This window comes from Pundamilia nyererei, unplaced genomic scaffold (assembly GCF_000239375.1).
Source record: "Pundamilia nyererei isolate P.nyererei 1_Seehausen unplaced genomic scaffold, PunNye1.0 scaffold00009, whole genome shotgun sequence".
NCBI classification, from domain to species: Eukaryota; Metazoa; Chordata; class Actinopteri; order Cichliformes; family Cichlidae; genus Pundamilia; species Pundamilia nyererei.
In genome coordinates, this window is record NW_005187410.1 from 3,157,425 (window position 1) to 3,174,161 (window position 16,737).

The 16,737-nt window shown below is 40.9% G+C and overlaps 1 protein-coding gene across 1 annotated transcript in view; it reads left to right on the forward strand.

Annotated features, from left to right (window-relative positions):
* Positions 1-16,737, forward strand: part of tanc1b (tetratricopeptide repeat, ankyrin repeat and coiled-coil containing 1b) — a 125,560-nt gene that overhangs the window by 41,871 nt on the left and 66,952 nt on the right. The window contains exons 4-5 of the mRNA XM_005723640.1: positions 472-576; positions 14,476-14,675. Coding sequence (XP_005723697.1) covers positions 472-576; positions 14,476-14,675 — 305 coding nt within the window. The remainder of the gene's footprint in view (positions 1-471; positions 577-14,475; positions 14,676-16,737) is intronic.

Sequence of the window (16,737 nt, forward strand, 5' to 3'; positions counted from 1 at the left end):
GGGGGGGGGGATGCTTTGTCTGTTTGGCAATTTTCTTCTCTTGCATTTCCAACAATGCACGTGTGCGCTTGAGCAAGGATCTTTAGTTCACTTAGAGGCTAATTGTTGTGGTTTCCTGCTGTAGTTTACATTCCCAGAGCCAGCTAGCCGCTTTTTTACCGAGAGTCTCCAGCAATGCAGACAGCATTCTGAGTTGTCAGACAGACCAGAGCTGCTATCAACGCAGGGAGCTGTCTGAGAGTGTGTGAGTGAGTTTTATGTAAGCTACGGAGTGCAGCTAAGCCTGTCCAACTAAGACACCACTACCTCTCATCTCCAGTGCCATCTGGAACATATTAATCCTGTGAGAACTCTCTCTCTGTTTTCCCTCGGTCTCTTCTGCATTTCTTTCCCTCTCTCTCTCTGTCTCTGTCGGATGCACGCGCTCTCTCACTCTCTCATTCTCCCTGTATCTTCTGTTCGTGCTGGCAGGTCCAGTTAGGAAGCCCAAATATGTAGAGAGCCCTCGCGTGCCTTCTGATGCCATCGTGTCAGCTCGGAGGAAAGCGACCGATAACAAGGAGTCATCCCACAATGGTGAGTTTTACTTTTGCAAATTTTCTAAATGGCTGTTTTTGCTGGGGTCGAGGGGAAAAGTGCACTTAAAAACTGCCGTAAGAGAAAATTATGCATGTCATTGCCTGGGGTCCTCATTGTTGTCAGTGGCTTTTAAGAGCAGGGCTTTGTTATTTAAGGGTAGCATCAGTTACTGATGACTCAGTTTAAGTACACAGTACATGTGAGCCCCGTGCAAACACTCGGTAGTGCCGTGTTTATTCTAAACTGTGTGTTTAGATTACAGAGGAGTCAGTTTTCCAGTTTGTGGGGACATATTGTCTGAGCAAAGCGCTGGATTTGCGGATTTCGGGGTATAATGGGGACAGGGGCTTTCATTTCTCAGGAACTATACATGAAAATTCTTGTGCTTCCACATGTTTGTGAGATGTGCTTTCAGCGTTATTACTGCCTATTCTCACTTTTGTTGGGCGTTGTGTTTGTGTTTAGGGGTAATGTTCCCCTAAGTGCTCGGTTTAGATTTCCAGTAGAGAAGACTGGGCTCAAATTCCTCCCATAGGCTTAAGTGGAGATGTAAGATGTGTAATCTTTAGCAAAAGGCAATGCACAAAGAGCGCTCTATTGTTATGCATGGCTCACATAACGTACATAGAATTTAGTAACTCGGCACAGCTGACTGTCGCATACTAAGGCACGAGGGTGTGTCTGACGTTCAACTAACATAGAGCTCAGAGTAGGCTACCAGCAGATAGCAGACAGTAAATAAATATGACCTCGTCAGTTTCCGTACCGTTACTTTTATTTACTAATTACAAAAGAGAGTCCTTGCTTGTGTGACTGAGCAGAAATATATTACTGGATAAGTCCTAAACCAATGTTTTTGAGCACAAATGCAAATGCCGTTCCAAAATCAACACCCTATTTCTTTTCTCAACACCTTTCCACTATTCCCCACGCCTCCTTATCTAATCTTACCCTCTTCCCTCTTCATTGCTTAATGATGCAGTAAAAAAAAAAATGCTCAAGGGGAGGTGATGTTAAACTATTTCAGATTACAGAAAGGACTTGTGTGTTTAGTATGGACTCGTCTTCAGTTTCATGGGATAATAATATGACATTTATTTTAGCACACTTTATGTTGTAGATGTGGAAGTTGGCCTTTTTCTTCTTAATAACAATTCAGTAACTTAAAAAATTAAACAGTAAAATCGATTTTTCGTAAAAGCATTAAGGCCCTTTGTTGTGATTGTCAAAATTATGGTCATGTCCATCCTTTTTTCTTCAGTTATTCATAAGTGTGTTTAGATCTTGGCTGTAGATTTCCTGGCCACAGCTTAAAGATGCACATGTGTATATGAACACCCCACACTTCACTTCATGCAAGAACGAAAACCTTTAATAAAGTCTAAGTATGTCTGTGGACCACTGTGAGAAAACTGCTTCCAGAGATCTGCATGTTTCCAGGAGCGCAGTGAATCTCAATATGTTTTAAAAAGGACGAAGTTTGGCGCCATCTGGATGCTTCCTTGAACGGGCTCTCCCACCAGTCTTGGACACTGAGCGTGAAGGGTCTTCTTCAGGTCATTTGGCAAAACCCACAGAGCTTCAGCAGTCCTCTGCAGAGATCGAGGGGGGAAAGGATGACCGTCTTAGCCGCAGTTCATCAATCAGGCCTTTATTGTAGAGCAGCTGCACTTTGAGCAAAGGCATGACAGCCTATTTGGAGCTTGTCAAATGGCATTTAAAAGACTCTGAGAGCACGAGGAGAAAGATTCTCCTGTCTGACAAAACAGACACTGAAATCGTTACGGAGAACTCTGAGCGCTGCCTGCCGAACATAATCCACAATCAACACCCCATCGGGCACTGTTCATCAGCAGACAAATACCTTCCGTGTGGTTAAGCATGAAGGTGGCAGCATCAGATTAGATTGGGTGTTCCTGTTAGTGGCAGGGGCAAGAAGAGCTGAGGAAGGTATGAATGCCAGAAGCGGGCACCAGAGACTGAAAGTACATCCTTTCGGCACATCAATGAGACGAGATGAACCTTTTGATGCTTCCAAACCATAAACAGTATTAAAGATGGATGTGTTCTTGCAGTTCTTGAACTTATCAAAGTCATCCACAGAGGACAAAACTGTTTTGGTGTAAAGAAATGGGGTCTATAGGAATTGACTCTCATTTGAAGCAGTGCTGGAGGAACTACACTTTCTTTCTCTTCCACAGCTTTTCAGCTCCAGAGGTTGCCCCTCATTCCAGATGCTGAGCTTTAATGTGTTTGTAATATCTCGTAATAGAGTTCTCTCAGAAGTCGATGTGATGCTTGTGGAGTGAAACTATAGCATAATGCTAGGATTAGATAAGGAAGTTGGACATTTTGTTTATTGGCTTATTGGGATTCATTTACGTAGTTGTAAAACTGATATTGCTCTGCTGTCTTAAAACGAATCAGAAATATGCTGAACTTTTAAAAGCCTTATTTTTTTTTAAGTTGTCTGTATATTATATACACCCTGGTAAGCATTTGACACTTAGGGAATAAGCCCATTAACATTAAAAAAATGTAGTTGTTTTCTGCAGCACAGATAATATACTCAATACAAGTACTGAATAATGGGTTGAAGACTTTCAAGAGTTTGTTGTTTTTAGGACCCGGTTTTGATTTTAATTTAATTGAAATGCATATTAATGACAAAAATACACATTTTAACCATTAAAAAAACATCTGTGATGCAATAACAGATGAAAAACTGTGATAGGGCTTTCTGTACTGAAGCTGTTATCTCATGCATGTGGCAGATGTACATGTGCAGGCCTCCAAATTATCTTTTTGCTACTAGATATACATGTATAGAATCATTTTACTGCAAGAAATGAGTTACAACTATCCGATAATTTAACTAAATTTTGCATTATGTTATTTTTTTGGGTCTGCTCCCAGTGATAGAGATGATAGAGATCTGGTCAGTTTCTGACAAATTAGAAATGACTGCTTCTAGGACACTGCCCAGTCGTATGTAGTTTATTTTTATTGCACCACATACAACTGTTGGTATAAAAGCTCCCAGGCATTTAAGGCATTTCTGTCTTATTCTGTTCTCTGAGAGTGATTTTTTTATTTTTTTTTTTAATATACATGTTTTTCAAATATTGACTCAGCTTTCAGGCAGCTGAAGAAATAACCAGTCCGTTTTTAAGGTCAGACATCTACTTACTTCTTCCCTTTATTTGTTCTACACACAATTATTCAGTAAATGCTGCAGACAATCAGCTTATAGGAAAGAAGAAACTTTCCATCGGATTCTTCTCGCAGCCGTAGTTGGCAGGTTAAAAAATGTTATAGCTGAGAAATGATAAGAATATCAACTAATCGTGCATAATCAGGCACTGATGGTGGCTAATTCTGATAGCCCAGATGCAGCAGAGTGACGCTCACTTACAGTCTTTTGAATACTTTCTCCCATGTGGACAGAATCATGCATATGCACCATGGGTCACATGTGACAAGGACATTACCCACTATTGCTTTTTTTTTGTTTTTTTAAACAGAGCATCTTTCAGCTTGTGTTGTCCTCTACTTCAGACAGAGTAAACTGTTGAAGCAGGATGAGACAACTTCACTGCTTTAATAACAAGGTCAGCATCACATTGTTGAGAGACTGCTGGAATAATGGAGTTTTGCAGGATGAAGACTGTGTGTCATTTACAGCACAAATAAAGTGGGAGCTCTGAAGAGGGGCTTTTACTGAAGGACGCCTGTCCTGAGTGTCCAGAACCACGTCCACATCTGTAGACGGAGACAAGTCTTTAGTGCTGCTGAGGCTGATTTTCAAAAAAGTTGAATGTAATTTTCTTTTGACAGTTTTTAATGCAGCGTGAGTTTTGTCCCTGTGTTGCATGGTTACTTCACTTGTTCGTCTTTTGGGTCGGGCTCAAAGCGTTGTCATTTTTCATGCTCTGCATTGTGGCTGAGCAGGATGGGCTGCAGGCTAAGAAAGGAAACATGCTTTTGACCTACTCAGTCAGGAGTCATCTCGCATGGCACTGTCTTTGAGAAAGGGTTATGTTTCCTGTGCCTGCGTGTAACTGCAGAGGGTATTTTTATTTTGCCCGAGTGTCCGCAGTTGCCTTTGTCTTTGTTTACTGTATGTATGTGTGTGTTTGCATGCTTGAGTGTGTTTGCAACAGGCAGCCAACAGTCTGGTCGACAGAATTGTTTCAGCTGTGCTCTCGGAGTCCCGTCTCTGTCTCCGTCAGTCAAGACTGAACCGCAGGTCCTGTCCTCTCCTACAATTATGTCTCTCTTCAAATCCCTCATTTTACAGCTCCAGTAAGACCAGTGTCCGAACACTTAACACCTGTTTGTTCATGTATTTATTATCTTGTCAGTGTTAAAACAATGGTCAGGCTTATTTGGCTAAGAATTATGTGAATTTGCACCTCCTAAACCATCTGGTTATAATATTAAGTTTGCTCCATTTTAAAATAAAACAGTAGTAATCTTAGTCTCATTTCATCTGCACTGTGTGTGTTACTCATTTGTTAACACTTTCTGGAGGCTGTGTCACCCTTTGTGGTGCTCTTTGCACTCTATTATTACTAAACCAACAAATCCCAGCTTATGCAGTGGCTAAATTTAATCAATTATGAATACGCTCGTGAAATTGTATAATCATGGCCAATTGTTCCCAGTTCATAATGATATTCAGCCTGTCATTGTTCATAATTTGCTCTTCAGGAGAATAGTAACTTTGAGGCAGCAGAAATTAATGCGATGTGATTTTTATTTTGGCTGGCACAGAGTGATAGTTCTGCGCCTTTCTGTAGCCGATCATGTTAATTGTTCATTCACTCTTTAGCTTTTTGATTAAAATCACCTTTTCACCGTATTTTAAGTTTTTATTTTTCCTGCGCTAAATCGTAAAGCTTGATTAGGGTGGTCTGCTCATCTCTGCAGGATCTTTACAGCACAATCTCTTTGGCCCAAGGGGCTGAATCGCCACGTGAGGAAGCTTCAGCTCTGTTGGTCTAATAGTTAATGAAATGCCATCTGTATCTGCCATTGCAGCAACATTAATAACAGCTGGCGTATGGTGTCCAGCTGAGATGCCAGTCACACTATGATTACTACCTCTATGCCGTCTCCCACCCCAGATACGCTGTTATCTATAGTCTTGACCTCATGTAATGTCTCGCTGGACGCTCCATCTGCGCCTGCAGCAGATTCTAACTCTGGAATGTGCAATAAGACCGCTCAACTTGCTTCAGGAGGGCACGTCACCTTGTACTCCTGAACTCAAATGGGGAAGCAGGATGCATGTTCTCATTGAGGGTTCATTAAACGGGCTCCACTGTTGTGGTAATGAAACTCCAGCTGCTAATGAGCACCGGCTGGATTGTTTTCTTGGCAGCGAGTGAGCTAAGGCAGCTCCGCAGATCCAGTCTGTTCTACTGATCCCCCCCCCCCAAATTCCTCTGCTTCTCCTCCTCCTTCAGTCTTCATTCTTCTATCAGGGAACCACACGGCTGCTATTTCACACCTGCTCATAAACTTCCTCCGGCAGCAGATAACGATGTTGTTTTGTTTTTGCCTCCATTTGCTGTACAGTTACCGGAATAACAAAGTGGTTCCAGCTACATCCCTGGTTTTCCATAACTCCAGGGTAGCGTAAAAAGTAAAGGACAAATCTGATGCTTTACCTAGAACAGGGAGGGTTTTCTTCGGCTAGCCATTTTACTTATTATCTGCCTTCCATTTAGATAAATAAAACTATTTGCCCTGACGTGTAACTGACAAAAATGTCAGCTGTCATATGACTGGAGACCTAGTGTGGCTCCCCTTTTGTACATAAAATCATAAACTTAGATGAGGTCCGTCTAGGTGGTACCAATTAATAAACTAGGTTAATAAAGTCGAGAAGAGTTAATAACAGTCTTGAGAGTAATGTTCCTGACTGACTACAGGCATCATTTGTGGATGTGATATTAGAGCCAGTGTGAAATTACTGGATATTTGCTATATAACAGCCAGTTTTATTCCATCTCACCAACTATTTTACATCTAGGCACTCTATAGCCTTGTTAGAAAAGTTAGAACTTGGGCTCTCCTAATAGCTTTTTATTTTCTTTGTATATACAGACTTCCAATTAGGACTGTAGTGTAATGTAGTGTGAAGAGGTCCCATCCACTGAATTACCCCAAAGCCTTTTTAAATTCTCCCTTAAAGTACCGTAGAGTTGATGGAATAAATAAAATGTGCGTGTTTGAGGTGTGTGTGTGTGTGTGTGTGTGTGTGTGTAATGATAATTGAATGTGAATAATTGGTTCCTGCTCTAATTATTTGTTATATTTTAAAGTTGTTGTTGTTGTTGTTGTTTTTTTTAAAGCACATTTGTCACCCTAGGGTTAGACTACTCCTGTAATGTGGGATTATTAGGGTGTTGCCGAGGTCTGCAAATTGTTTCACTCTTCTAGGATCTCATTATTGGAATATTATAGCACTCTGAAACAAAGTAGCTAATTATCATTTTGTTTACCTCTTTCCAAAGGTTTTTCTTGCCTTTGCACCTAAGTTATAATTGGCAGAGCTTAGTGATTATTAAAAGTGTCCTATAGATAGATAACCTGTATTACTCTGGCACTTATCTTTAAAAACACATTTATTTGACCTTTCAATTACTGATTTATACCGATCAGACATAACATTATGTCCACCAGCCTAACACTGTGTTGCTCCCCCTTTTACTGCCTAAACCACTGAGGGATGGACTTTGCAAAGGTGTTCTTTGGTATCTGGGACTCAGATGTTAGCAAAAGATCCTTTAAGTACTTTAAGTTGCGAGGTTTGGCCTCCATGGATCAGACTTGTTTGTCCAGCAAATCCCACAGATGCTCGATTGGATTGAGATCTGGGGAATTTAAAGGCCAAGTTAACACCTTAAACTTTGCTGTGCTCCTCAAACCATTCCTGAAGCATTTTTGCTTTGTGGCGGGGGCCCATTATCCTGCTGAAAGAGGCCACAGCCATCAGGGAATATGATTTCCATGAAAGGGTGGTCTGCCTCTCTTGGCTCGCCTTCTTCCCATAGTGCATCCTGGTGCCAGGTGTTCCCCAGGTAAATGGCGCAACTGGTCATCCACTTGCTGTAAAAGAAGACTTGATTCCTCAGACTAGGTCACCTTCCTCAATTGCTCCATGGTCTATTTCTGATGCTCACATGCTCGTTGCACACTGGGACAACTACAGACCATGAACAATCCACAAACACTGTTTTGGAGATGCTCTGACCCATTCTAGCGATCACAATGTGGCCCTTGTTAAACTTAAATCGAATCCTTACACTTGCCCATGTTTCCTGCTTTTTACACATTAACTTTGACGGCAGAATGTTCACTTGCTCCCTGATATCGCCCACCCACTAACCACGACGAAGAGGTAATCTGTGTTATTCATTCCACCTGTCAGTGGTCATAATGCTATGTCTGATTGCGCCATGTTGGCATATTTCTGTAAGGAGAAGGAGAAAAGAATAACTCCTCTATGTATTTGTACATCTTCAGTATGTATTTGGGATACATGTGTGGTTAACCTGGTGTACCCAAATAACAAAACCAAGCAAAAGAGCATTAACATGACACAAGACCATACATAACATTTGAAAATAGCAAAGAAGACTAGCAACAGTCCAGCTATCTTCTAATTATATCAACTTGACACGGAAATCAGAAGAACGCTGCTGCTGAAAGCATTTAAATAATTAAGTCATAGCAGTATGTTTTCCTTGAGAATCTGCCAAACCACATTTTGACCTTCTAAACTAGTCAGTAAAAAGTCCTTTGTGAATTCAATAAGCTTCATGACATAATTAACAATGAGATGCAAAAATTGTCTGTGTTTCACGGATTTTAAGCATCTCAAATTGAAAACCTTTGGCAGGGGTCACAGAGGATGTGAACCAGGAGTTATTTAGCTCTACACCTGCTGTCAGAGTAGAATGGAGCGGTTGTCAGATTTCTCACTACTGCCTGGGATCAGTTTCCTCAGGTGTGCCGTGCCACCAGTTTCTCATTATCTCATAACATTACTTCATGTTTTTGCATTCTTCCTCTCCTCATTATTTTACAGATACTACAGTAACACTCAAATGAGCTGAATTCTGGATTGTTACTGAACAGGAGATGTTAATTAACTTCAGCTAGTATCTAAGTGCATCCTACAGCTGTCACAACAGTCCACTGCCTGAACGTTAAAGATATTTACTGGTGTTGGCCAGAGGGGCCGATGGCGCGACATGGCAGCCTCGCTTCTGTCAGTCTGCCCCAGGGCAGCTGTGGCTACAACCGTAGCTGCCTCCACCAGTGTGTGAATGTGAGAGTGAATGAATAGTGGCATTGTAAAGCGCTTTGGGTGCCTTGAAAAGCGCTATATAAATCCAAACCATTATCATTATTATTATTGTTTCATGTGAAATGAATGGGAAATAATCAGTAGTAACAGTGGTTATTTAAGTACTTATTATGCCTCCAATAACATTCCTTTCAGGTTTATTTATTTAGTGTCAGCTCATTGAGACTCTAGAGCAGGGGTGGGCAACTCCAGGCCTCGAGGGCCGGTGTCCCTGCAGGTTTTAGATGTGTCCTTGAACCAACACAGCTGATTTAAATGGCTAAATTAGTTCCTCACCATGTCCTGAAGTTCTCCAGAGGCCTGGCAACGAACTAATCATGTGATTCAGGTGTGTTGACCCAAGGTGAGATCTAAAACCTGCAGGACACCGGCCCTCGGGGCCTGGGATTGCCCACCCCTGCTCTAGAGTATATCACGCTAAAGGGAAACGGCTGTCCTGTAAGGCTGTAGTTGCTGTCACGTTAGAGCCATTGGAGAATGTAGTTTATAACGGAAAGGTGGCTCATTGCATCCATGAGCAGGCTTGACAAATCAGGAAGAAAAACCAGTGGCACAGCTGAGATGCCCTGCAGCAAGACACCCAGCAACAGATAGCACTTCCCCGTAGCTTGTAGTTGAGCAAGTAAGGGCAAAACAGCACATCCGCCGTTTTTTCTTTTCATGAGCTGCATCAAATTGTTTTGTGATTTTTTTGTTTTTTGCCTGCCTGTCACATTCGTTGACATTTTTTCGTGTATCCATGTATTCGTCTGTCACTTTGTCAATGGTTAATTGACAAAATGTTGAGCATGATGAATAGGTGGTGATGACAACTATGAAAATGAAATGGAGCTGGGATTTCCTGTTTCGTATTTAGAATGAAAAGTGAGTAAAAGAGGCCATTCAACTAGAATCCATTTAGAAGTTGTTGACACGCTAGTGTAATCAGCAAACCTTCAGCTTTATTAATGCAGTAAATGTGATATGTTTATGTTTATTCATAGATGCATGCACATGATGGACGATGTTAAAACGCGCTCGCAAAGTGAAGGTTTTGTGTCAAGCTGTGGGTGAAGTTGGCTGTGCAAGTAAACAATTTTTTGGCACAGCGTATTGATTTTTCCAGAGAGACCACGGGTTAAAAGGGGTTTTATTGATTTGGCCCGTGAAGTTTTTATTTGTATGTGCTATGTCGTATCATTATGTCAGTCTTTCTGTCTCTTATGATGTATTCATGTCAGGTCTTTAACAACCCCGGCGCCATTCTGGAGCTGCTGATTGGTCCTCAGAGGCGTGTGGTTTTAAGTGGCTTTGAAGAACCTGTGATGGAGTGGTCTTGTCAGGGCAAAGTAATAAAGAGCCGGGTGATCGATTTAATCCAATGACGGAAAAGAAAAAGTTGCGAAGGAAAAACTGAGTCAACAAACTGGATTAGTTTCTGCACTATATTGCGGTTACGAGAAAACTTTGTAAACCCTTTGGAATTGCCGGAGTTTCAGCGTTGGTCACTCATAACATGTACTCTGTTCTTCATCTCACAGTTATGGACAAACAATCTCACTAAACTAAAAAGCACACACGCACTCTAACAGCTGTGCTTTTCATGTCTGTATTAAATACACGAGAGTAATCATTCACATTGCCGGGAAAAAGAGCAAGAGAAAAAGGGACGATGTGCCATGAACGAGGCAAAAGTCAAGAGATTTGGCCAAAACAATGCTAAACATCTCATTTGGATTTGTTTCTACACACCAGCAACCAAAACCTCATCTGAAGTGTTAAGCATGCTGGAGAGAACATTTTGGTTTGGGGCTGTTTTGCTACTTCAGGGCAGGAAACCTTTGGAGCGATCGAGGCAACAACAAATTTAAAATTGTATGAGGAAATTATACAGGAGAATGTCGGGGGAGAAGCGTAGGAGATATTGGATTATGCAACAAGTCAGTGACCCTAAGCATACAAGAAAATCAATAACAAGAAGGTTAGGAAAAAAAATATATTTTACAATAACAAAGTCAGGGTCTTGACCTTATCCCATGAGACAGATGAGTGCTGCATGACCTGAAGGCGGCTGATCAATGACAGCATATATTGATAGACTGAACCATTTTTTGTTGGTAGCGATGATCCAAAATTGGTCATCGTTATTCATCTGGAAATTTCTGATGGAGGTTGTTGCTGCCCAGGGAGATCCTACATGTTACTAAATTGATGAGTTTTTCCTCAAGTTTAAGTCTCTGACTGATTGATTAAGCTGGTTTGACAGATGTATGTCTGCAATTATGAGTAAAAATCAAACCAGATTTTATGAGAAATTAATTAGATCCTATCGATTCCAAAAAGAAGCTACTTTCGGTTCCTACCGTAATCGCAAGGGGTTACCACAAGGGTTTGTATTTAAACAAAGGAACTTGTGTCTCCTCCTGGAATTGACCCGAGGATCTCTCGCAGTCCACAGCTTACATCATTAAAGCCAAAGCTCACAAAATACAGTTTTACCTCTTTTTTTTCTCTTTTTTTTCAGCAGCCAAACAATGTTGCACTAATCTCCAGAAGGCGAAGATTTCAACTATGTTTCACAGTCGTTTTCTCTGGCATGTTTCTAGTTGCCTCACATGGTTTGCACCTGTAAAGCTGTTAAGTCTCATAGCATCTTATTCCTAGCTGTTGTGGATCTGTGTTGATAGCCACTATAAAAGCAAAAGACAAGACTCTGACAGGCTAATAATAAAAAAATCAACAACCTGTCACTGCCTGCTAATGTACAGTAGCCATAAATGTGTGATATGCAAGGTGCCCCCTTTTAAAGACCCCAGACCCATTACCATTTTATTGCCAAATGATTAATATCTGTAACCATCTACTAAAAGTTGATGAAGCGCATACAATATGTGGATGCATGCTTGAAATTATTCGACCACAACAGGCTCTCAGCATTGATGATACCCGTTCAGAGTGGGGTTATCAAGTTGAATTGTGGATGTGGGAAATGATCTTGTATGTTATTTTCTTTACACTTGATAATATTGCTGGGTGAAGGCTCAGAATTGACTTATATAATCATTGCGATGTGCATTCAGGACTGAGCGGCGTCTTTGCCTGAGCGATTGTAAAAGGCTCCCCTCGAGCATTTAAATGAGCTGGGTGACATTCCCTATTAACAATGGATTTTCAATGCATAGCGTTCCCACTTCATGGCATTTGCAATGGAGATGGGGTGATGCGAGTACAGCACGCATTAGGTTAGCATTCCTTGTCTGCTACTATGTGGACAAAAGCTTGAATTTATTCAGTATAGAACTTGTAGGCTTGTGGGATAAGAGAATTTTTATTTATATTCATTTATTTATTTATTTTAAGGCTTGTAGAATATTTAAGTTTTTCTAAATTCAAAGTAGTTCTAAAGGACAGAGCAACTTCTCCTGAAGGCAGTGCCAATAAATAAATGTATAATAAAATAAATAAATGCATAAAAGATACACTTTAAAAAAGACAACCCGGTGGGCAGATGTGTCAAGGGGGGTAACATAAATCTTCTGCACAGCCTAAAGTTATGGATACTGTATGAACTCGTCTGGCAGTACTTGCGATGCATATATATCTTGTTTAACACGTTTTGTTCTTGGCTGAAGGAGGCAGGCACATGACTAAAGTGCCAGGCCATAAGGGCTAATTCGGTTTCGTACCGAAGCCTTTGATAAATTGCTGGCATGGGGTGTTCTTTGACTAAATCCTTCTTGTAGTTACAGTAACACCAGCTGCTTGCATTTTAATTATGATTACATTTCCAGGCAAATTCAAGAAACTTTAGCGTTTATTAAATCTGTATTCGATCTGTTGCCGCGGTTTGTGCATTTTCCTTAATTGGGCACGCTTTGCATGTCTGGAGTAAAAGGTTAGCCTCTTCTCAATGATAAAAAGCCAATCCAGCTAATGAATTAGAAGTAGTCATTACTTACATTATTGATTAATCTACTGATGATTTAAAAAGAAAAAAGTGAATTGTTTAACATGTCAAGAACAGTGAAAACTGTCGCAAATTTGCAGAATTTGGGTTCATTTCTTCAGGAAACTTATTTTGTTTCACTGAGGTGAAGCAGGATCATGACATCATTGAGTTTTTAGGAAAACAATGAACGCTCACTGAAGGAGCTGATTATTTTTCTATCGATCGACTAAGCAGTAAAGAGTTCCTCTAGTTAAGTATGTAGTGGGTATGACATCGGGATTGTGTGACTGTTTATAAGGCTCAGTGCTTGAACTTCAAACGAGATAGAGAGAGATTGAATTTAGGGCGTTTATTGCCAGCCCCACACTTCACTGATTAGGCCTTTTTCCAGTTTTATTTTGGGTTGCATGACCCAGTAATTTCACCAGGTTGGAGAACTGTATGACCTTTTGATTGCAAGACTGGCTATTATGACTATTTATTTACTTTAACAGGTAATGCATTATCTGTGTATTGGCATTTGTATGCTATTTGCATGCCAATGGTGTTTGTCTGGTGGTCTGATTTTGACTTGACTCGGGCTTGGCAGCACATTATGCCACAGGACTTGTTTGTATTTAATCAGATTCACGGTCAACATTATTAATAGCTGCGGAAGAATGGAGGTAAAGAAGAAAATGAAGTAGAGGAGGAGAAAGAGGTGCTGCCAGAGAGATGAATAATAAGCTTTTTGTACCTCGGACATTCTCACTCTTTCTCCCGACATCTCCATCATCAGTGTATGCTTGCCTTTTTGACATCACTAAATTGCAACATCCACATTTGAGTTGCTATCCACAATGGATTTTAGACGATAAACCCAGTATTTTGCATACACTGTTATTATTTATCTGCCTGGTTTTTGGTTTAATATGTAAAAAAAAAAAAAAAGGTCGGTTTGTGTAAACAGAAAGGTGATTACAAGTTGTCTCTTCCTTGTTGATGGCATCCCAAGCTTGAAATTGCAATCTAAAGTAATTTTAAGGCTTGAGAATGAAGACCACAGACAGTTCAAGTTGTGTTGCAGGAAGCAGAGGTCCACTCATTGATATTCAGAGGCTCTATGAGTGAGAGCTGTAAACAACCCGAAAGCCCTGGAATTGGCGCTCGAGGCATGTTGTAGGGCGCGTACTCACTCACTCACTCACTCACTCACTCACTCACTCACTCACTCACTCACTCACTCACACCCAGTCTCTGCTTTCTTACAATGCTGGATATTCACATGTATTCACTTTCTTTTAGAACACTCACACACCAGCCGTGGCCGCACACGCTCACTCTCTCTTTCCTCTCTTTCTCGCACTCTTGCTCTCTTTCCTCACCTTCTCTGGGTCTGCACCACATCAGCAGCAGCTGGGAGAGTGCAGCATAGCATTTCAGAGCAGTGTTGAGGAGGGCAGGGCCAGCAGCGTGGCCTTGTGTGGGGCATCCAGTGTAGAGAGGGAATCTGCCTGCTAGTGTTAAGCATTTCTCTCTCTCTCTCTCTCTCTCTCTTTCTCTCTCTCTCTTCCTCCCTCTCTCCCTCTCTCTCTCATATCTGTAGATCTGCAAGCGGAGAAACAGCCAAGCTCCTCCTCCCCTGCCACTCAGGAACTGATGACAAGACTGGGCTTTTTACTGGGAGAAGGGATCCCGGGTACGGCACGCATACCTATGGACGACAAGAATGAAAAGAAGGTATTTCATTTTCTCCCTCCCCTCCAGCTCCTCACCGCACTACCAACAGCAGCTGCTGCCATCGCTGCAGCACACACAGAGAGATAGAGGACAGAGAGAAAGCACAAGGGGAGAAGCTAGTTGTGACAGTGTTTCACTTGAATGGATTTTTTTTCTTTTCCTCTTTTTTTTAAATTTTTTTGCAGCTTGATTTATTTTATTTTTTTTTCCCGTGTTCGTTATGGACGGGGTTTTAAGAGGCACCTCTGGAACTTGTTTTCTTGGGACCTCAAGCAACGGTAACTGTCACACTGTTTTGTTTGAACTGCTCAATCTGTCCTGAAGAAAAATAACTGCCTATTCAAAATTGGCTGCATGTGATTTTATTCCTGTGCATGCTTTTCAGCGCGGCATGCTAGTCTCCCAGTAACTTGAGTGCTATTCCAGGGGCTCTTGAGTGTGTAACAAGAGTGTCTGAGTCCGGGTACAGAAATAGAGTTGTGTTAGGTCTGAGCCTCAGTTTGTTTGGCTTTACTAATTAAACTGGGCTGTGTGAAGAGCAGAACCCAACACGTTAGGTTTTCATCTCGTGCCTTGGACCGTTTTTGACACTGAAGTAGCAATTCTAGGAATGCAAAGACTTAGAAAGCATTTCATGAATTGTGTTCAGTAGTTGGGATGTGAAAAGAGGAGACGGGCGGTCTGACTCTATGTAGATCTGTGTTCTCGGAGTTCATGTGAAGAGCAGCACGTTATTGTCATCTGTCAGCAATTGTCTTTTCCACCATACTGCTGTTTTACAATGTGCCTTTAACTGTGTTAGTTTTTAGTTTTGCCTCACAGAAAATTAAATGTCAGTCAGGTGTTAGACTTACTGTGTTTATTGGGTGGGACACAGCCTGCAGACTGGAAGTTGACTTAGAAAATTTTATATAGTTATATTAGCATTCCTCAAGATATTAGTCATGCTGCCAGTCATTCTCCCTATTCTTCATCCCATTCTTCTTCCCTATCAGCTTGCCTTTGCACTAGCCTATGGTCTAGAATGAATCAGTCACACTTGGATAAGCATAGGTGAGCTTACTTTTTTGTTAACTCTTGTTCATGTTTGACAACAATGGTTTTTTTTGGGTTGCCAGTCTGCCACACCCACATTTTTCAGTAGTGCAGGAACATGTATAAAAAAACGCTGTGCTGTACCAGTACAGATGTTAACCAAATATTAATATCATGTTAATGATAAACACATGATATTATAAATGATTGCTCTTTTTGTCTGGTTTTTATAGATCTGGTTACATTGCCAAGTCATTAATTAGCCAAAAACACAAAAAATAAAGAGTTAGTTGTGAATTTGACCAATAGCATTATTCTGCTGTCAAACAGATATCAGGAAAATTCTATTATAGTAAATATTTTTGGCCACAATAATTGTGTTGTGTATAAATATTGTGACAACCCTAGTTGGGGAAATACACATGTTATTTGCACCTACTTGCAGTAGCATGACAGTAACATAACTGTGAGTAGTATAACAGCCTACTAGCAGTATATTATGCTTGTGAAACCAACTATACCTGAAAGCCACCCCACCCCCCCAGGCAACAAATACATCTCCAAAAAAGGGTTTAGTTTATTCTACATGGGGAATAAACCAAATTGAATTTTATTATTTAATTCGAGCAGTTCTCACAACAGTAGGAGTGTTTTATTCATGCAGTGAATGATAAAATGTCTGCATGTAATTATTTCTCTGATTTGGCTTAGAACCCAACAATCTTTGGAGCGCTACTAAGCTGTATTAGGGACCATCTTTTGTGTGATTTCAATTGTAAAGTCAGTGCTTTTGTATGCTAAATAAATGGGCCTGTGGTGAGAAAAGTTCAGTTTTCGTAATTTTGTTATGAGACTAGGGCAAAACTTGCTTTAAAACCTACAAAGTCATAATCAGTTGTTGGAAGGTGTTGCTTTGCATCTCATTGGGGCAATGATAAGCTACACTGTATTGTGTTTGGATCCAGTTAAAGGAAGATGGGGAAACTGGACAAACCAGCTTTAATTTGGATTTCTACGGTTGTCGGTTATCTCAGACAAAGATTTAGCTGTTGTATGGTTGTCAGACAGGCTGGATGACCTAAAAAAAAAAAAA